General features: G+C 43.8%; 1 protein-coding gene across 1 annotated transcript in view; it reads right to left on the bottom strand.

The window, feature by feature from the left end:
• LOC134895350 (guanine nucleotide-binding protein G(q) subunit alpha) overlaps window positions 1-22,263 on the bottom strand; it is a 286,798-nt gene that overhangs the window by 60,801 nt on the left and 203,734 nt on the right. Inside the window, exon 3 of the mRNA XM_063913832.1 lies at window positions 9,682-9,836. Within this exon, the coding sequence (XP_063769902.1) occupies window positions 9,682-9,836 (155 nt within the window). The remainder of the gene's footprint in view (window positions 1-9,681; window positions 9,837-22,263) is intronic.

Here is a 22,263-nt window from a genome sequence, read left to right as displayed (position 1 = left end):
GCTGTACATATGGAATAATCTACATTTCTCTGACGTCCTAGTGGATGCTGGGGACTCCGTAAGGACCATGGGGAATAGACGGCTCCGCAGGAGACTGGGCACATCTAAAGAAAGCTTTAGGACTATCTGGTGTGCACTGGCTCCTCCCCCTATGACCCCCCTCCAAGCCTCAGTTAGATTTCTGTGCCCGGCTGAGCTGGATGCACACTAGGGGCTCTCCAGAGCTCCTAGGAAGAAAGTATATGTTAGGTTTTTTATTTTCAGTGAGACCTGCTGGCAACAGGCTCACTGCACCGAGGGACTAAGGGGAGAAGAAGCGAACCTACCTAAGTGGTGGTAGCTTGGGCTTCTTAGGCTACTGGACACCATTAGCTCCAGAGGGATTGAACACAGGACCCGACCTCGTCGTCCGTTCCCGGAGCCGCGCCGCCGTCCCCCTTACAGAGCCAGAAGCAAGAAGGTGGTCCGGAAAATCGGCGGCTGAAGACTTCTGTCTTCTCCAAGGTAGCGCACAGCACTGCAGCTGTGCGCCATTGCTCCTCATGCACACCACACACTGCGGTCACTGATGGGTGCAGGGCGCTGGGGGGGCGCCCTGAGCAGCAATATTAACACCTTGGCTGGCGAACTGACACCATATATAGCCCCAGGGGCTATATAGGTGTTTATTAACCCCTGCCAGAACTTTTACAATAGCGGGAGAAAGCCCGCCGAAAAAGGGGCGGAGCCATCTCCCTCAGCACACTGGCGCCATTTTCCCTCACAGCTTTGCTGGAGGGATCGCTCCCTGGCTCTCCCCTGCAGTCCTGTACTACAGAAAAGGGTTAAAAAGAGAGGGGGGGCACAAATTAGGCGCAGTATATATATATTATGCAGCTATAAGGGAAAACACTCTCTATAGGTGATATCCCTGTGATATATAGCGCTCTGGTGTGTGCTGGCATACTCTCCCTCTGTCTCCCCAAAGGGCTTTGTGGGGTCCTGTCCTCTGTCAGAGCATTCCCTGTGTGTGTGCTGTGTGTCGGTACTGCTGTGTCGACATGTATGATGAGGATAATGATGTGGAGGCGGAGCAAATGCCTGTGAATGGGATGTCACCCCCTGCGGGGTCGACACCGGTGTGGATGGACTTATGGAAGGAATTACGTGACAGTGTCAACTCCTTACATAAAAGGTTTGACGACATAGGACAGCCGGCTGCTCAGCTTGTGCCTGTCCAAGCGTCTCACATGTCATCAGGGGCTCTAAAACGCCCGCTACCTCAGATGGCAGACACAGATGTTGACACGGATACCGACTCCAGTGTCGACGACGATGAGACTAGTGTACCTTCCAATAGGGCCAACCGTTACATGATTGAGGCAATGAAAAATGTATTACACATTTCTGATAATACCCCAGATACCACAAAAAAGGGTATTATGTTTGGTGACAGAAAACTACCAGTAGTTTTCCTGCATCTGAGGAATTGATATGAGGTGTGTGAGGAAGCGTGGACTTCCCCCGATAAGAAATTGATAATTTCTAAGCAGCGTACCCTTTTCCGCCAGAGGATAAGTCACGTTGGGAAATAACCCCTAGGGTAGATAAAGCGGTTACACGCTTATTAAAAAAGGTGGCACTACCGTCACGGATACGGCCGCCCTGAAGGACCTGCTGATAGAAAGCAGAAAACTACCCTTAAAGCTATATACACACACACACGGGCATTATATTGAGACCTGCTATTGCCTCGGCATGGATGTGCAGTGCGGCAGCTGCGTGGTCAGATTCCCTGTCGGATAATATTTATACTATAGCTAGGGACAATATTTTGCTGAAAATAGAGCATATAAAAGACGCTGTCTTATACATGCGTGATGCACAGAGGGATATTTGCCGACTGGCATCACTAATAAGCGCTATGTAAAACCATTGCCGCCAGACGGGGGTTATGGACTCGGCAATGGTCGGGCGATGCCGATTCAAAACGGCACATGGAAGTTTGCCCTAGAAGGGGGTGGAACTGTTTGGGGATGGTCTTTCAGACCTCGTTTCCACAGCTACGGCTGGGAAATCAAAACTTTTGCCACAAGCTACCCCACAGCAAAAGTAAGCACTGTATTATCAGGTACAGTCCCTTCGGCCCCAGAAAAGTAGAGGGCTAGAGGCTCATCTTTTCTGCCAAGAGGAAAAGGTAGAGGGAAAAAGCTGCAGCACACAGCTAGTTCCCGGGAGCAGAAGTCCTCCCCTGCGTCCGGTAAGTCCACAGCATGACGCTGGGGCTGCTCAGGCGGACCCGGGTACGGTGGGTGCCCGTCTTAGAAATTTCAGCGCACAGTGGGCTCTCTCACAGGTGGATCCCTGGGTTCTTCAAACAGTATCTCAGAGGTACAGGCTGGAATTCGAGACGTCTCCCCCCCGCCGTTTCCTAAAATCTGCCTTACCGGCAACTCCCTCTGCCAGGGAGGCAGTGTTGGTGGCTATCCAAAAAACTGTATTCACGGCAAGTGATTATCAAGGTAGCCCTCCTTCAACAGGAAAAGGGTTACTTTTCCACAATGTTGTGGTACCGAAACCGGACGGTTGGGTGAGACCCATCTTAAATTTAAAATCCTTGAACACATATAACAAAAGATTCAAGTTCAAGATGGAATCGCTCAGGGCGATTATTGCGATCCTGGACGAGGGGGATTACAGGGTCTCTCTGGACATCAAGGATACTTACCTGCATGTCCCCATTTACCCTCCTCACCAGGAGTACCTCAAGATTGTGGTACAGGACTGTCACTATCAGTTCCAGACGCTGCCGTTTGGATTATCCACGGCACCGAGGGTCTTTACCATGGGTAATGACCGAAATGATGATAATCCTTCGCAAGAAGGGAGTTTTAATTATCCCGTACTTGGACGATCTCCTGATAAAGGCGAGGTCCAAGGAACAGTTGGTAAGGGGGTAGCACTTTCTCGGGAAGTGCTGCAACAGCAGGACTGGATTCTCAATTCCAAAGTCACAGCTGGTCCCGACGACACGTCTTCTGTTCCTGGGAATGATTCTGGAAACAGACCAGAAAAAAGTGTTTCTTCCAATGGAAAAAGCCGAGGAGTTGTCATCTCTAGTCAGAAACCTCCTAAGACCGGGACAGGTGTCGGTACATCAATGCACACGAGTCCTGGGAAAAATGGTAGCTTCGTACGAAGCAATTCCATTCGGAAAGTTCCACGCAAGGATTTTCCAGTGGGACCTGTTGGACAAATGGTCCGGGTCCCATCTCCAGATACAGCAGCGGATAACCCGGTCGGCAAGAACCAGGGTGTCGCTGCGGTGGTGGCTGCAGAGGGTTCATCTACTAGAGGGCCGCAGATTCGGAATACAGGACTGGGTCCTGGGGACCACGGATGCCAGCCTTCGGGGCTGGGGTGCAGTCACACAGGGAATAAAATTCCAAGGACTATGGTCCAAACAGGAGTTTTCACTTAACAAATTTTCTGGAGATAAGAGCCATTTACAAGGCCCTAAACAAAACAAGGCCCCTGCTTCACCAGCCGTACTGATCCAATCAGACAACATCACGGCGCTCGCTCATGTAAACAGGCAGGGCGGCACAAGAAGCAGGAGGGCGATGGCAGAAGCCACAAGGATTCCCCGTTGGGCGGAAAATCATGTGGTAGCACTGGCAGCAGTGTTCATTCCGGGAGTGGACAACTGGGAAGCAGACTTCCGCAGCAGACTCCACCCGGGAGAATAGGGACTTCATCCAGAAGTCTTCCAAATGCTGGTAAACCGTTGGGAAAGACCACAGGTGGACATGATGGTGTCCCGCCTCAATAAAAAAGATATTGCGCCAGGTCAAGGGAACCTCAGGCGATCGCTGTGGACGCTCTAGTGACACCGCGGGTGTACCAGTCGGTTTATGTGTTCCCTCCTTTCCCTCTCATACCCAAGGTACTGAGGATAATAAGGAAAAGAGGAGTAAGAACTATACTCATTGTTCCGGATTGGCCAAGAAGGGCTTGGTACCTGGAACTTCAGGAGTTGATCTCAGAGGACCCATGGCCTCTGCCACTCAGACAGGATCTGCTGCAGCAGGGGCCCTGTCTGTTCAAAGACTTACCGCGGCTGCATTGACGGCATGGCGGTTGAACACCGGATCCTGAGTGAAAAAGGCATTCCGGAGGAAGTCATTCTTATCCTGATCAAAGCCAGGAAGGATGTCAGCCCAAAGTTCAGATGTTGTAAGGGAGTGCTGCATATTCAGCCCCTTTTTTGTGCCCCAGTGGCACCTTGGGATCTCAATGTGGTTTTGAAGTTCCTGGAATCACATTGGTTTGAGCCACTTAAAACCGTGGATTTGAAATATCTCACATGAAAAGTGGTCATGTGTTGGCTCTGGCTTCGGCCAGGCATGTGTCAGAATTGGCGGCTTTGTCATAAAAAAGCCCTTACCTGACTTTCCATATGGATAGGGCAGAGTTGAGGACTCGTCCTCACTTTCTCCCGAAGGTGGTATCAAGTTTTCACTTGTACCAACCTATTGTGGTGCCTGCGGCTACTAGGGACCTGGAGGATTCCAAGTTACTGGACGTAGTCATGGCCCTGAAAAATTATATTTCCAGGACGGCTGGAGTCAGGAAAACTGACTCGCTGTTTATCCTAGATGCACCCAACATGCTGGGTGCTCCTGCTTCTAAGCAGACTATAGCGCGCTGGATTTGTAACACTATTCAGCTTGCGCATTCTGCGGTGGGACTACCGCAGCCTAAATCTGTAAAAGCCCATTCCACATGGAAGGGGGCTCATCTTGGGCGGCTGCCCGAGGGGTCTCGGCTTTACAACTTGGCCGAGCTGCTACTTGGTCAGGGGCAAACACGTTGCAAAATTCTACAAATTTGATACCCTGGCTGAGGAGGACCTTGAGTTCTCTCATTCGGTGCTGCAGAGTCATCCGCACTCTCCTGCCCGTTTGGGAGCTTTGGTATAATCCCCATGGTCCTTACCGAGTCCCCAGCATCCACTAGGACATCAGAGAAAATAAGATTTTACTCACCGGTAAATCTATTTCTCGTAGTCCGTAGTGGATGCTGGGCGCCCATCCCTAGTGCGGATTGTCTGCAATACTTGTAAATAGTTATTGTTACACAAATCGGGTTGTTATTGCGAACCATCTATTCAGAGGTTCCATTGTTATCATACTGTTAACCGGGGTTCCTATCACGAGTTATATGGTGTGATTGGTGTGGCTGGTATGAGTCTTACCCGGGATTCAAAATCCTTCCTTATTGTGTCAGCTCTTCCGGGCACAGTGTCCTAACTGAGGCTTGGAGGAGGGTCATAGGGGGAGGAGCCAGTGCACACCAGATAGTCCTAAAGCTTTCTTTAGATGTGCCCAGTCTCCTGCGGAGCCGTCTATTCCCCATGGTCCTTACGGAGTCCCCAGCATCCACTACGGACTACGAGAAATAGATTTACCGGTGAGTAAAATGTTATTTTATTACATTTAACATACAGATGTGACTAACATGAGTGCACTCCACTGGTGGATATACGCCTATTGAGCCTATGTTCTGCTTTAACATACTGGAGGAAGAGCGCTGACAACTGTACTGCAAGCTCCAGCTGGACTGCAGCTGGTCCAATACAGGTATCAGGGCACCCGCCATCACTGGTGGAAGGCAGTAGCACACACTACTATAGTATAACTAAACTCGTCCCAAAGCAGAATTTTCAAAGCACACAGTTATGGAAGATAACCTTGTGGAACTTCTCCTTATAGTTAACCTATGTTTGTTAATGTAGGATTACATAATATGTACTAGATTTATGAAATTATAAAAATATTTTTGAGAAATTGAAAGCAACAGAACTTGAGTATACAATTTTGAAGTAATCCATTATAAACAATCTTCACAGATGGTGTTTTAGGCATAATTTTATCATCTCAGAAGGTCTTTTGTTACAAATGGTTTAACTGGTTTCCAGCACATAAGAGGTTATGTTCTCATAACCAGCATGTGACAAACCTACATGGAAATGTGACTTTCACAAGAGCCAGACTGTTAAAGCATGGAGTTATATTAAAGTAAATAAAATGGGCTGAGGATTAAACATGTAAATTATCCTGCCACATGAAAGGGGTTCTGGGCAAGAGTGGGGGTGACCAACAGCAAGATAATTAAATAGACTCTGCACTGGAACTTGCAAATACATACATAGCTCTTCCACTATAATTTCGGAACTTATAATTGTACAGCTACACTCCAAACCATTTTACATACATAACCAACTGGCCGTATGGCAGTGGTTCCCAAACTTGGTCCTCAAAGCACCCTAAGGGGGATATCTAATTAGCCTTAATAAGTCAGCGCGAGACGCGACTTATCGGGTCATTTGGCGAAACCAAATCCTCAGAAACAGACCCATTTTTATTTGACAATGGGTCTGTTTCCACCTACCGAAAACACAGAGGTTTCACTGAACCTGTGTGTTTTCAGAAGAAAAGATATATATATATATATATTTTTTACGGCGATCAAAATTGGATAGCCTGTAAAAAAATATTGGTGAAACATCGGAAAAAAATGTGAAAACAGCCGTTCTTCGCACCCGATGTTGTTTCACCCCTAATTGGATATCCACATAACAGTCCAGGTTTTAAGTACATCTATGCTTGAGCATAGGTGGCTTAATTAGTACCAAAGTCAATTTGGTTTAACCATATGTGCTCAAGGATGGACATCCTTAAAAGCTGGACTGTTAAGGTGTGTTGAGGACAGTTTGGGTACCACTGCCATATAGTTTATTAAATCACTGGATTACGATGAACCAAAAAAAAGAGAGATTTTATATTTACTAATGTTGCAAATAAGGTTTTGTGGACTTATTTATGTAATAGTTTATGTAAACAGGGTTTTATTATTAATTGTTTGCTTATTCATTATAATGGAAAAAGACGTCTCAGGGACTTTTTCAGTTTATTAAACTGGGACCAATGGGATGGTAATGATAGCACTTCAGGAGTCACAGCCATGTGAATTACTCTATAACCCACAGCTATGTGTGGTGGCTGGTAGCCACTCCCCAATAGCCTGACACGTTCCCACTATAGCAGAAGTGTCCACAGTCAGTCTTGTATATTATAATGAAACCAACTCAGACTTTATAGCATGGATTGAAGATTGGAATGGTTAAGAATATAAATGCAGTTTCTTTTGTAACATTTTTTATTACAGTGTACACTATGTATAGTATGGGAACGGTCTTATCTCACTAAGGGAGGTCTCCTAATAACATCAGTACTTTACAGCTGCCAGGGGCGATCCTATTAACTCCGATGCTGCCACTTATCGGGGATTATGCTTCAGGTGCCTGGCATAATCCCCGATAAGCAGTCGCCGGAGCACCAATTCCCCATAAAAACGGCATCTACAGTAATTGGATACAGTGATAATGACCATCGGCCACTAGTCGCGATATCAGGCAATTTTACTGGTCAAAATCTTATTGGGGATAATAGGATACTGGACTAAATGTATAGGACGAGATCCAATCTCACCCACCAGCAAAGGCTTTAAAAAAAAAATAGCAAATAGGAAGTACAAGTTCCTCACCTATAAAGTATTATTGGTGGTTGATGATCTTAACCAGTGGCTGATATATTTAATTTTTACAAGCAAGCATCTTCAATTGGTAAAATTCTAGAAGTGAATGTCAAATGAGATTAAGGTGTATAAAGTGTGATAAACACCTGGAGCAGAGGCTCCCAAATGCGGTCCTCAAGGCACACCAACAGTCCAGGTTTTAGGTATATCCATGGCTTAGCACAGATGGTTAAATCAAATTGACTAAGGTGCTAATTAAGTCACCTGTGGCCAAGCATGGATACATTTAAAACCAGGACCATTGGGGTTCCTTGAGGACTGCGTTTGGGAACCTCTGACCTAGAGAACCTGCCCTGTTGCTAAAAAACCCCCAAAACAAAACACTGCAACTAAGACTTGGCATTTTTTGGATGACTAGTTACCAGGCTGCCAACATAACTGAACAACCTAACAGTAATGGAGAAACATTTGAATTGCTGTCGGGTGCCATCTAGTGGCCGCCGGCAAGCAACACACTTGAATTCCTCCCACAGAGGTGAGGAGCAGTGTTAGCCTTTTATTATACAGTACGTAACAAATTTACAGCACTTAAATTATCTACACTAATGTTAAACAAGTTGTGGTACAGGGTCTGTCTGCTATGGGAAAAACCAGCCTTAAAACTAAATAACCTGGACTAGTATCCACTGCAATAGGGAGACCACTATTATGGGGTCCACCCTGCAATAGTAAAAAGCAGTCACAAGCAGACATCTAATCCCTGTATGGGAGTGCCTTTGCAAAAAGCATCATGTACCCCTTTAACGTGGTCCTGCTGTAAAGCAGCAAGACCACGTTAAAAAAGCCGCAGAGAAAAGGGACCATTATTCCAACAGTGGGAAAAAGCAACTAAAAAAAAAATAATTTTTTTTTTATCAAACAGCACAGAATTTACTGTATCCTTTCAGTCATCTGTTATGCCTAGCAGAGTCCATCTGTTGACTAAGAAACGTACTGCAGAAAACTTCAATAATGGTCTACAAGAAAACAAACTTGGGATATGATTCCTTCCTAGTGCAGCACAAGGGATATGAAATAACACTGTGTTGAAAACAATTTCACATGTTATGCATCTTTATGTTAATAGTAACTCTAAAGGGGTGTACTCACGGAGCGATATTCTAAGCAATCTGACTAGATTGCTTAGAACTTAAGCAGGATCGCTCTGTTTGTACCCCCTACAGCGATAGCGATGCGCAGCCCCGCGCATCGCTATCGCTGCTGCTAGATTGGCCTGCCGTGCAGGCCAATCTAGCGGGTCGCTCACTTCACCCACTGGGTGAAGTGAGCGCCCCCCCCCCCCCCCCGTCTCCCCCCGCACGCTCAGCACAGATCGCGCTGTGCTGAGCGGCGGGAGAGATGTGTGCTGAGCGGTTCGCTCAGCACACATCTCTCCTGCATCGCCCCGTCTATATGGGCCTTAACATTGATCAAGATGCTGAATAAAAGCCAATCTGTATTTAGGTTTAGTGGTCCTCTAAGAGGATCAGATAAGAGACACACAAAAAACCGTACCGTCTGTCTGGTTATCTTGCCGTGGCAGGCATAAGTCTGCACAGAGTCAACCCATATAGCAGCAAGACTCACTAGGCAAGACTAAAAATGGTTCATTCTATGCACTGCTTTTCCCACAAACAGGTGTTTTGTCATTCTTCTACATTATATGTGCTACAACATGATCATTACAGACCTATGCCGCATAGGACTGGCGTATTGCATAGCTGACATGATCTAGAACAGAGGTTCCCAAACTCTGTCCTCGGGGGCACACACAGTGCATGTTTTGCAGGTAACCCAGCAGGTGCACAGGTGTATTAATTACTCACCGACACATTTTAAAAGGTCCACAGGTGGAGCTAATTATTTCACTTGCGATTCTGTGAGGAGACCTGCAAAACATGCACTGTGTGTGCCCCCGAGGACCGAGTTTGAGAACCTCTGATCTAGAACATCCTAGTTGCTTCATGGGGTACCAGATTACACTTAACAAAATGAAATGTGCACTGCATGTAATACTGTACATGAGAAAAAAAAAAAAAAGTTACAATGTAAACCAGTACTTACTATTTAGTGGAATCAGATAGCTGATATTCCCGACGCCGATCGTAACACTCCTGTATCCCAGGATCATTCCATAAGTATTTAATTGCATCTACGTAAGGATTCTCAAACGTGGATACCTTCTCAACATCAACTTCTCGGATTAACAGTGCATGGCCCTTGAAGGGAAAAGCACAAGTAACAAATTAAAATACTACCGTCTATGGCTTTGTCACACAGCACTATGTTTTAACCGTCGATAGTGGAGTATAATAGTAATTAAAAAAATATATTTCAGATTACCCCGCACAGTTACTTTATAGACATAGTTGCAAAACTAGCCATACATCAGAGGTCCACAAACTAATTGCTCAAGGCACCCTAACAGTCCAGGTTTTAAGGATATCCATGGCTAAGCACATATGACTAAATTAAATTGAGGTACTAATTGAGGGGGACATTTACTAAGCAGTGATAAGAGCGAAGAAGTGAGCCAGTGGATAAGTGGCCCCATCAACCAATAAGCAGCTCTGTATCATCTTATAATATGCAAATTATAGATGTTACTTCAGTGCTGATTGGTTGCCATGGGCAACTTCTCCACTGGCTCACTTCTCCACTCTTATTACTGCTTAGTAAAATGTCCCCCTAAGTTACCTGTGCCCAAGCATGGTTATCTTTTAAGCCTGGACCGTCAAGACGTTGTAAAAGATTAAGAAAAATTATGATAAACTAAACTCATTTTGGATACCACTGACTTTATCCAAACTCTGAACTGAAGATTTAGTATAAGCAGATTAATTTAGGTACACTTCCCTCATCTTTTCATGGATTTTATGTATTGCATTAAAGAATTTATATTGAGTATCTTTTTGTGCATTCAATGGAATATAATTTTCATTAGAGGAATTCAAAACATCATTCCTATGACACTTTGTAAGCAAGCTATTTGAGGCACAATGTACAAGATTTTATTGTATATTGTGTTTGCCAAACCTTTTTTCAATCATGGCGCCCTAGAGTATCAGAATTTTTCTCCTGGTACCCCTAGGCCAAAGCTTCTTATTGAGAAGTTCAGAAAAAATATTAAATTAAGTTAATTGTGTTTATCTAATCCTTAGGTTCAGGTAGGTGGTGAGGGAAAGGATTTGCTTCTGTTTGTCTACATACTTTATGACCGACAGCCACCAGCACTGGTTTTGCCTATTACATTGACCATAAATAAGTTGAATTGGTCCTGGACCACCAATCCAAGGCACCCCTGCAAGTGTCACAGCACCCAGTTTGGGAACCACTGGTATACTGTATTTAGTAAAGTTTTAAATAGACAGAGCTATATGTGGCTTATTCAGTTGTAAAGTCTGTATTTAGAGGTGAACACTGTGCTTGCTAGATAAATGTACCTAATTTGTATTTTCATAATGCTAAAGGTGGGTACACACTAGGCGACGTGCTCTATGAGCGACGTCGCCTAGTGTTTCCCCTCCTGGGTCAAGGTGGTTGGCGGCAGGGCATACAAACTGATCGATATGAAGACCATATCGCTCAGTGACATCATGCAGCGGCTGGGCCATGCAGGCAGCGCTTGGACGACAGTCCAAATTTAGCTCCCTGCACGGCCAACAGCGGGGGTCATTAACGACCCACGAGGCCTCACATCGCTCATCGGCGGCGGCATACGCACTTGCCGAGAAAGTGAGCAATGACGTTCAGGAAGGGTGAAAATGAGCGACGGAGCTCATTTTCTCGGCTAGTGTGTATGCACCTTTAGAGTTACACAAAAACCACAGCTCTTGCTTTGTTTGTTGTAATAAATAGGCCAAATCGTTTTATCTATACAAATACATAAACACTGGTCAGATAAGCAGATCTGATTAAAATAAATAAATAAATAATCACAAAAATTATGCCATTTAATTCATTCCACTTTATTTAGAATAACATTGATCAAGATGCTGAACAAAAGACAGTTAAAACAGTTATTTTTGGTAAAAATATTACAGAACTCAACTAATTTAATAACAAAAGATAACTGCAATTTTATTTCCTATGGTCTGTGATTGGAGGAAGGTATATAAAATACTGAGGTAGGGAATCCTTTTTACATTATTAAGGTTAGATCTAAAAGTTGTTGTCGCACCAACTGATTTGCCAGGAAATTTCTCTTGTTCAGCTATATCAGAGTGAACGGCTAGGCTCCTGGAGTGCTAGGGAGTAGAGGAATTACAACCCGTCCAATTTTCCTGCGGGCGTATTCGCACACCAGCTCCCATTCAAGTCTATGGCATACCAGAAGCATGCGATCGCACATGCCTCGCTATGCCGCGCCTTCCATGCTGCAATGCACAAGGATGTTAGCAGACATCTGTAATTCGGGGCTTTTTTTTGTTCCTACAGTATTATTAACCACAATAGTATTAATTTCCAATCAATTTTTGACCACCTCACAGTACTGGCCAAAGAAGGAAATTATTTTTGTTTAAAAATGTTTTGCAAACTAGTAATGTATTAGCAATAACCAATCAAACCAACTCGCAAGTACTATCGGTAGAAAACAATACGACACCGAAATTTACTAAGAATCGTGTGTGGAATATCATTGCTCAATATGTAGTAGTAGTTAACAAACAGCAAAGAAAAAAACCCTAAACCATGTGTAAAATAGCAACAGTAGACATGGATGCCCGGTACACAAGTGCACATGCCCATTTTCAGTCCCCAATCTGTACCTCCCTCCTGGGGACCCTGGGCCACTGATGACTGGCACTCTGTGCCCATGTTTAGCCCCAATCAATCAACCTTTTGTTGAGAAGCTCCCCAATATTTCCCCACCCATAAAAACCTGCTGTGTACAGTGTGGGGGACAGTGCGTAATCATTTGGTGTACCCAGTTAAATATTGGGCAGGTTAAAGTGCAGGTGGATACAGTGCGGGTAGACATGCCAGCTGTAGCCTAGAAGTAATACAATGGCACTTCATTAACTCTTAGAAATACACACATAACATAATGGAAGTCTAGAATTGATGATGGGATGGGATGGCCAACAGTCAGCCCTCCACGATTTCACCTGCGGTCAGCTAGCACCATCCCACAATCGCAACACTAGATGAAAGCTGGGGCAGAATGTTAAGCTCAGTGGGTTTTAAAACTGCTCTTATTCTTTGCCCGCACCAGCCAAATTCCATGAGACGACCGCCACTGCATCACGTGACCTCATCCGCACAATGCAGACAGCTCCCGCAGATCAGCGGAGGAGAGTTGTGTAATCTGTACCACATGATCACCTTCCTTGCTCTGTAGGCTGGCTGATTATAATAAAGGTATGTTCCTATTGTCAGTACCTCAGGTGGAAACTGTCTAGTAAGCTCTTTGGGGCATTGGGTTCATAAGTGGGTGAAAGGGGAAACTTGTCAAGTTAAATTATCTTATGTGAACTACTGCACCCAGTTTCACAGACACTGAATGTAATATCTTTTAAGACAATGGGCCTAATTCAGACTGGATTGCTGCAGTGGCAGCAGTCGCAGTCTGAAATTCCTTCGCAGGCTCAGTGAGATTTTAAAAGCATCTCAATGCTGCAATCGCGGAAGGGGGCGTGCCAACGGCATTAGAATATTTTTGGTGTGGAGCGGTCCGGACTGCTGCGGGGTAGGCTGCGGCGGCTGCATGTCACCTGTAGCCACTGCGACCTGGGACGTGGCGGGTAACCGCCTGCCAGCGCAGCTAGCCTGCGCAGGCAGGGAGCTACTCGGCGGATGCAATAGCATCGTCGCTTTCGCATCCGTGCAGGGGGGCAGGGCCTGACATGTGGGGCAGACTAGCCCTGTGCTGGGCGTCCCCCCACATGTCTGAGTAACTGATCGTAGATGTGCTAAATTTAGCACATCTACGATCAGATCTGAATCACCCCCAATGTTAGAGTTTTCTTGCAGGAGGGCTTTAAAGCCTAGATGCTTACACATACCAAATCAGTTCGGATCAAAGCTAGTTCAGTCTTCAGCGGACCTAGACTTCTACAAATCCCTTCCAGCTTTTAACTTGCGACAGAGTTACAAGACGGGACCCTGGAGAATCAACTGGACTTCATTATTAAAACGACTTAATTGATGACCATCATTTGATAAGAGCTGAGTATTCTTATTTGTTCTTGCTATTTACTTGCATGTTTTCATTGTTATAACTTAGATAAAATGCTGATCTTTTTTGAAATGTCCTGTGTCCGTTACCATATTTAACACATTGTATCCCAGAACCTGGTTGAACTTTTTCAACCGACAACACGAGTGTTGCCCATCAATGCTTTCCCTAGTGTTGGGAACTCATGAAGGGTAGATGTATGAAGCAGAGTGGAGACATGAACCAGTGGAGGGAGTGTGCCATGGCAAACAATCAGCTGCTATGTATCATTTTACAGAATACACTTGATACAAGTTACATCAGATCTGATTGGTTGGCATGGCACACTTCTCCCTCTTATCACCGCTTCATACATCTACTCCTGATTCCTATGCAAGGTGTTAGATGCATGTTGCATACATTTTCCAAACTACTGCTGTTAACTGGGGGCAACATAGTACTTAGTTAGGCAATTATACCATTTCTACTGTTTTTGTTGTTCATCACTACAGAAAATGCTTACTCAGAGAAACTGCTGTTTATCCGCTAGTGCCAAAGCACTATCAGATAAAATAAGTGCAGCAGTTGTGAAGCGTGGAAGACTGAAGAAAGTAAAAGGGATAAAACTTGATGAGTACATAACACATGGCAGTAAACAAACAGGAACAGGGACATAAATCTCAGTGACAGCAATATGTAAAAGACAAGGGAGAAATAAGGACACAAGACATTTAACATAACTAGGAGAGAAAGTTACAAATGCTTAGAATGCCTTTGTATTAAAACCGAAAACAATACAAATGTTGCTTACATGTAGACCCCTAGTGTTTTAGAAGCCCTAAAAGCTATACAAATGTTTATAATTAGTAAACGGCAAACAGACAGTACATACAAGTACAAAAGGAAGTAATGGGTAAAGTGAGGCCTGTCAGTGACTGGTGACGTCAGAAAGGCAAATAGGAAGATGAACTATCCTCTATTACTCGGAGCTTAGAAGCCAGGGGATGCAGTCAATATACTGGCTATCACGATCCCGACGTTTAGGAGACCGACGTCGGAGTCCCGTCAGCCGGCATTTTACAGACAAACAGAAACCTGACACCCGCCCGGTATTCCCACACCACCAAGTGGGAATAGAACCTGTGATGAGCGCTGCTGGGATTCTGAGAGACAGGATGTTGCTGTCGGTATACTGACAGCCGGCATCCTGTCTGCCGGGATATTATATGTATCCCAAAGCCAGTAATATTGTTAGTGTATGTCTGTAAACTCTAATAACGTACATATTAGGTATGCTTAAAAGCATGTGAAGCCCTGTAATTAGTAGGCTTAGTAAATAGACCTTTAAGTCCAATATTATATGAAGGTTCATTAGGAATAGTAACTATGGATATACACCATCAAGTCACATTATTATGACAGCTCCTACATTTGATGTCAGCAGCGCGTAGCCCATAAAGAACGTGAAATGTCGTGCTCTGGCTTGGTGGGTATATAAGGGGTGCGATAGGCCATCTGCACTCATATCACTCGTTGCTGTCATGGGTAAAAGAGGCGATTTATCACAGTTGCAAAAAAGGATGATTATCGGCTTTCAGGCCAAGAGTGGCAGTACTTCTGAAACAGCGCAGTTTGTGAACTGTTCACGTGCTGCTGTGGTGAAGGTGTATCGTGACTGGACAAATGGCACCATTGTGAATAACCAACGTGGAAACTGCGGAGCACCATGTGCCATTGATGTGAGAGGTGAACGTCGGCTATGAAGGTGTGTGAGGGCCAACCAACGTGCGACAGTGGAGCAGCTCACCATCAAAATGAACCTAGCGGCTACCAGACCTGGGTCTATAAAGACAGTTCAGCCCATCTAGCTGCTGTCCGTGCTGCACACGGCGGTTACTCTGGCTGTTAGCTGGTGGTCATAATAATGAGACTCGACCGTATATATATGCACCTGAAAACATATGTAGAGTCTCCTTGATATTTGTGAATAAGTCTGTAAGGGCCAAACCAGAATAATTTGTTTTCAGAAGATTACATTTTATGGGGCCTTACTGACACATTTCATTTTTGACATATACATATCAGTCACTACATTAAGCGTTAATGTAGCCAAGAGTTCAGTTGAGTGACATTGTACTAAATATGATGGGAAGAAAAAATGTATGTAGACAAGTACTTAGCCAGATAAATTGCACAAAAACGGATTTAATCTTGCCTTCTATTTGGAAAAAGGCCAAACGTCATTTTAAAACAGTCTTTAAGTGGTGTTCAATAGCTTTTAAATATGAGCAATCAAAGATATGGAAGCTAGCAAAGTACACCTAATTGCTTCCCTTGATGACTTTGCACACTTCCACACTATGTTTATGAAGGAAAACTGAAAAATGCAAGATTGAACTTCCAGCCCCAAATGCAGTTTTAATATACAAGGTCCTGCATTTGTACCAAGCCTTTCCCTGAGGACTTCTGCACAACCAGCTTATCAGAGACTTAGAAGTCCACAAAGTGCTGTACAAAAAACAGTTTCTTATCAGTGGACTTTCCATGTGACTGAGGATAAGTGGTTCTTAGCAGTTCACAGCTACTGTATGCAGTCTTGAGACTTCATCTAACTCAAAGCACTTCACCTATTGCCCTACAATAGAGTTGTAAAAAATCTGTACAGTTTCTGACTGTCGGTGTCTACTGTTGCTAAAAACCATGCTTGGCTTTGTACACCGAGAGGTTGTGAATACCAGCAGTTTAGACAGAAAAAGCTAAAGGTGTGGCTGTACAGAGGGGTGGTCTTCAGTATGCCGACTGACGGGATCCCGGCGCACAGTATACCGGCGCCGGGATCCCGACAGCCAGCATACAGACACTTATTCTCCCTCGTGGGGGTCCATAGCCCGTAGCGTGGTGAGCGCAGCAAGCCCGCAAGGGGCTCATTTGCGCTCGCCACACTGTCGGTAAGCCGGCGGTCGGGCTCCCGATGCCGGTATGCTGGTCGCCGGGAGCCCGACCGCCGGCATACCATACTGAACCCCGTACAGAGAACAGAGCTTTCAGTGCTAGTGAACTCCAAGAGAGCAGAGTGCACTGTGCCTATTGGTTATAATTGGTGCCATAGTTAAATAATAAACATACATTTTCATGTCTTTTACATAATACAATAAAAGAAATGCAGTTTTCATGTGATTTTGTTATATTCAGCATTAATATTGTAAAATGTGAACAAGCCCTATATAAATGTTCAATTGTAAGCTAGCAATTTGCTAGACCATTGGTATTAAAATGCTGCATTACTTTTTTTAATGTAAGCAGAACTATGCACTTTGACGTCTAAGCAAAACCTATTCTATACATCCATACCTATCTATGATTATACTTGCTTATTGGGGATTATACTTAAACGTTTATATCCATCTCTTTAGGACTGCATTGTGTGAACACATACTAATGGTTTAACAGAACCGCTTTGAAACGATTGATAAACTGAATTTAGCACTCTCTCTAGTGTCAAAGCAGGGAATCCTTGCAAATAACAAGTGGCCATTGTTGGAAACTGCTGGTCATTGGCAGCAGCAAAAGGAAGTCCAGGGGACTACACCACCTGATCATTTAGTGAAGGGCAGTGATAGTGGTCAGACATTTTGTGAATGACTGCTTGCCACCATATTGGGACTACAGGTGGCACAAATGTCACTGCAATGGTCAATCTTCCTGATTACACCTGCTCAGACATGGGGCTGGCTTTCTCTATATCAGGACCACAAACACCTTGGTCATGTAACTTTTTCCCTTATTGACATACAATGATCAAGAATGAAGAAATTACAACATAATTTTATCAAACAATGTGGGGTCCTCCCGAAAAAGGCATTACCAGCTCTAGGCTATGACAGGCTGGGACACAAAGTCTGGGTTTACCCATAAGGTGATGCTGTTCCAGCCTGTTCAGCACAGGTAATCAGGCCTTACTTGTGTTTCCCTGGTCTAGTCTTTCACTGGCTCTCACTATGGCCAAGATGTAATGAAGTACGATTTTAGCGGCCATGCTGGCCGAACTTGGATTTTTTTTTTAAAAGGGCAATCATGTACAAGACTAAACCATGCCTTGTACACGATTGCCCATTTAAAAAAAAAAGTCTGAGTTCAGCTGGGATCCCGCACAGCCGCTGAACTAAGACTTCATTACATTCCGCCCTATGACTCCATGCTTCTGAATTCCCAGTTCTAGTAATGCAAATCCGGGGATGATTTTCACTGTACTGGGGGGCACAAATGGCAATGTATAGCAATAAATTACATCAGAATAAAAATTGGTGTATGTCTGCAAACTAGTTACAGTTTACTATTATTGTAAATTGTATTATTGTAATTGTATTAAATATTTTAGTCCACATTCAAAGTTACTATATAGTAACATATAGGTTATATAAACTAATGATCAGTGCATGCTTTTCAGACAAAGGTTAGTACAGTGCCTAGACTGGGCACCGTCAATGTTTCTTATTTTGCTACAACAGGAATTAATAAAAGCATCATTAATTAGAAATGATGACTGCTGGTAAAAAAAACATTTTCATTATAAATTACAAAATAGAAAAGAATTACTGTCTAGCAAGTAGATTTGTTAAAGTGAATTCTAGATGTGAATGACACAGGCATATCATGGCTCCAGGAGAAATGGCAGGAGAGCAGAGAGCTGATAGAAGGTAGAGAGGCTCTGAAATCAAGATAATTGTCCCAATCCAGAGGGGCACACAAGGTCTGCGTTGCAAATTGTGAAGAGTTGTGTTTTTTTTTCTTTGCAAAACCGCACTGTGCATGGGCTGCGACTAAGTAGCAATAGCGCACGTGCAGGGTTTATTCGCAAAGGGAGCGATCAGTAGTCCACATTTGGGGGTAAATTTACTTAGGTGGGAGATTTTTAGAACTGGTGATGTTGCCCATGGCAACCAATCAGATTCTACTTACCATTTATCTAGCTGCTTCTAGCAGATAATCGATATAATCTGATTGGTTGCTATGGGCAACATCACCAGTTCTAAAAATCTCCCACCTTAGTAAATTTACCCCTTGGAAAGGTAACATGGAGTGGTTACAGTTCTCTGGGCATTTCCTAGTCAGCCATGGCTAATTCGTTTGCAGCTGGAGAGGCCCATCTTATGAGAGCCAGCAAAGGCTTGCCCAGAGGTCCATTCTGATGTTCCAGCTTCTGTATGTGAGATACAAACTTTAGAGATGGATTACACTTCTGGCGCTTCCACCACACAACAAAAAATATAAATATATTTATATATATATATATAAAATGAAATAGAATAAAATCAAAATAAAATGACAAAAAGTGAGAGTCCAATGAATGTCTTCTGTTGGCTAAATTCCCTTCTTTCACTGAGAGATTGTCCTCAATTCACATTAAATTGGACTCTCACTTTTTGTCATTTTATTTTGATTTTATTCTATTTCATTTTATATATATATTTATATTGTTTGCCGTGTAGTGGAAGCGCCAGAAGTGTAATCCATCTCTAAAGTTTATTGTTTACATTGGTGGGTGGGTGCCACCAGATTACATTTAGGCGGCTAATTTCACCAAGCGCCATCATCATATCTTTTCCATAACTCCCTATTTTCTGTATGTGAGATGCCAGCAGTGGGCATCTCCATGCACAAGATGGCGGATGAGCCATCAGCATATTTTTGCTAGTACAAGCGAGCGAGATTACGTTAAACTGCATAACCTCTAAATCCGGCCCAATGCTCACACGGAAATTAATAAAGTGCTGGAAGTACACAAGTGTTCGGTAAGTGAAGGTGAGATGGCAACAGGTAAGTAGGCTACCAAGTGTTTGCACAAATGCAAAAAAGAAGGAATAGGAAAAAGGGTGATTGTGGAAAGAGAAAAGAATAGGGTCATCAAAGTACTTGCAGGGTTCTGTAATGTATTCAAGCTAAAAAACGTAAAACAAACAGGATATACACAGTTTTACTAACCTCTGTAGCCCGTTCCGCAGTATTTGATATACACTATCCAATGCTCAAGCTTGCGTTTTGAATCACTTGTTAAGCAACCTATGGATCTCCATCCACAGACGCCGTCAGCCTGCCTTACCTTGTCCTATGGAGCAAGCCTACTTTCAACTGAAAGTGACTTGGGGGCTATCCAATTAGACTTGATGAGCCACCTGCCTCACTAAACCTGTGTTTTTGTGAAAAAAAATTATATATATATATTTTTTTAGGGGCAATCCTAATTGGATAGCCTGTAATAAAATATTGGTGAAACGTTGGGCAAATTGCGAAAACCGGGTGTTTTCTGCATCTTATGCTTTATTTTGCCTACTTGCATACCGCCCTTATTAATTTGCAACATACGATAAATGGTCTGTATGATTTCAGTTTTGGGTGTATTAACTACATATTTGGGTATTTCTTATTTTGGAAACATGGGCTGAATGTGTCTTAGCAACTTTTGATGCAAAGCTTTAGTCAGGCTGAAGATACAGGCAGATGACAAACTGACCCATGACACAATGGGAGATATGAAAGGAGAATAGAGAAACAGCCTTTCCCACAATAACTAGAGCTCTGGCAGTATTTTCTGCTTTCCATGCTCTCGGTTACTGGTAGACTGCTAAAATCTACATTACACCACTCAACTCACAGTCATACAGAGACGGGAATTTTGTTTTCCCAGTGGAAAAGCTGTATAATTAGTCATCATTTCGATGTGGATTTGGGAGACGGATTAGAAAGGAAATGTAATTGACCACAATATATTGGAGTTCAAAGTTTGTCTGCTCAGGAAGAAAGTACTGATAAGTGAAGATTTTATATTAAGTACAGTATTTTCGCTGGAGTGTAGCCAGTGAGTTAGCTTGATTTAATAAAAAGGGAGCGGTTCTTCCAGAAAATAATTCTAAACACAAATAGAGTCTACAACGGGAGAGTCTTGTGACTTTAATCCAGAAAATATCCTTATTGATATCCTTTCTCAGACATCAAATGCAATTGGAATCCCAATGCAATCCTCACTGTATGTACGGCTATAGCACACAGGTTACTGAGATATTTATCAAAGAAACAAAAACAAAACAAAAAACCCAGCACCATACTAAAGCCCCCCCCTCCACACACACACACACACACACACACACACACACACACACACACACACACACACACACACACACACACACACACACAAAAACTGTATAATTCCAGTTAAAGTATTTTCGTCAGTTTTTCAACTACATTATTTTCACTTTAGTAATTTATAAGTTGTCTGAAAACAAAATAAAACCACGCAACATATTATGTTTGAAACAACATGCCTTTATTACAGATGCGTCCTGCTACTTACTTGCACCCTCGAATCTCTGGAGCCGGCAGTTGCACTGCATGCGTTACGCAGCAAGGCTGTAACAGGACACATCTGTATATATGAATTAAATTTGAAAACTCCTCATTACACACATTTCCACAATAAATGTATATAGTTTCAACTTATGTAACAGAATTAGGCAGTGATCGCGCTGAGCCCCCCAAAAAAAGTGGGTCCCAAGGACCCCTCATTTTTAAAAATTGGGGTCCTACCGGTCTTGTTCTGGGTCCCATCGGAATGAAAGTTCGTATTAATCTTGTTTGGACACTACAAAAGTGTTGCAAGGTGGGGAAATGGGGTGACAATGCTGCTGGGCTGTGTAGCATACAGGACACTGCATCAGAGGTTTAACTAGACATTTTGGTGCCCTAAGGCAGAAAGTGAATTGAATTGGTGTTCCATCTCCCAGACTACAAAGCATAGGCAGTGCGCGCCAAAGGCGCGTTGCAACATTTTTGGGGCGTGGCTTCATGGGGATGGACGCCACATAATAGTGCCAATTCACATTACACCACACAGTAGTGCCGCTTATACACACTGCGCCAGGCAGAGCACGTAATTATACACACTGCGCCAGGCAGAGCACGTAATTATACACACTGCACCAGCAGAGCACGTAATTATACACACTATGCCAGGCAGAGCACGTTATTATACACATTGCGCCAGGCAGAGCACATTATTATACACATTGCGCCAGGCAGAGCACGTTATTATACACATTGCGCCAGGCAGAGCACGTTATTATACACATTGCGCCAGGCAGAGCACGTTATACACAGTGCGCCCGGTAGAGCAAGTTATACACATTGCGCCCGGTAGAGCACATATAAACATTGCAACAGGTACGTCTCACATGGCTGCGCAGAACATAATTAACATTGTTCACATGACACCTCAGTGGCTGTGCAGAGACTCACTATATTCAATTACACATGCCCAGCATCTCAGATCCCCGCCCACTCCCTTCAAAATTTAGTGTATGCCAGCGCCTGCCCAAATCCACAGTAATCCGGAGCTAAACCCTGCAGCATATTAACAGTGTCAACAGAAACAATCAAGCCACACAGTGATTCCCCCCTGGCCCTTCAGCAAACCCCCAGCTGCGTTCAAAGCG

Source organism: Pseudophryne corroboree, chromosome 1 (genome assembly GCF_028390025.1).
Source record: "Pseudophryne corroboree isolate aPseCor3 chromosome 1, aPseCor3.hap2, whole genome shotgun sequence".
Lineage (NCBI taxonomy): Eukaryota > Metazoa > Chordata > Amphibia > Anura > Myobatrachidae > Pseudophryne > Pseudophryne corroboree.
Note: the sequence above shows the minus strand (reverse complement) of the source record. Positions and strands in the feature narration are given on the sequence as shown.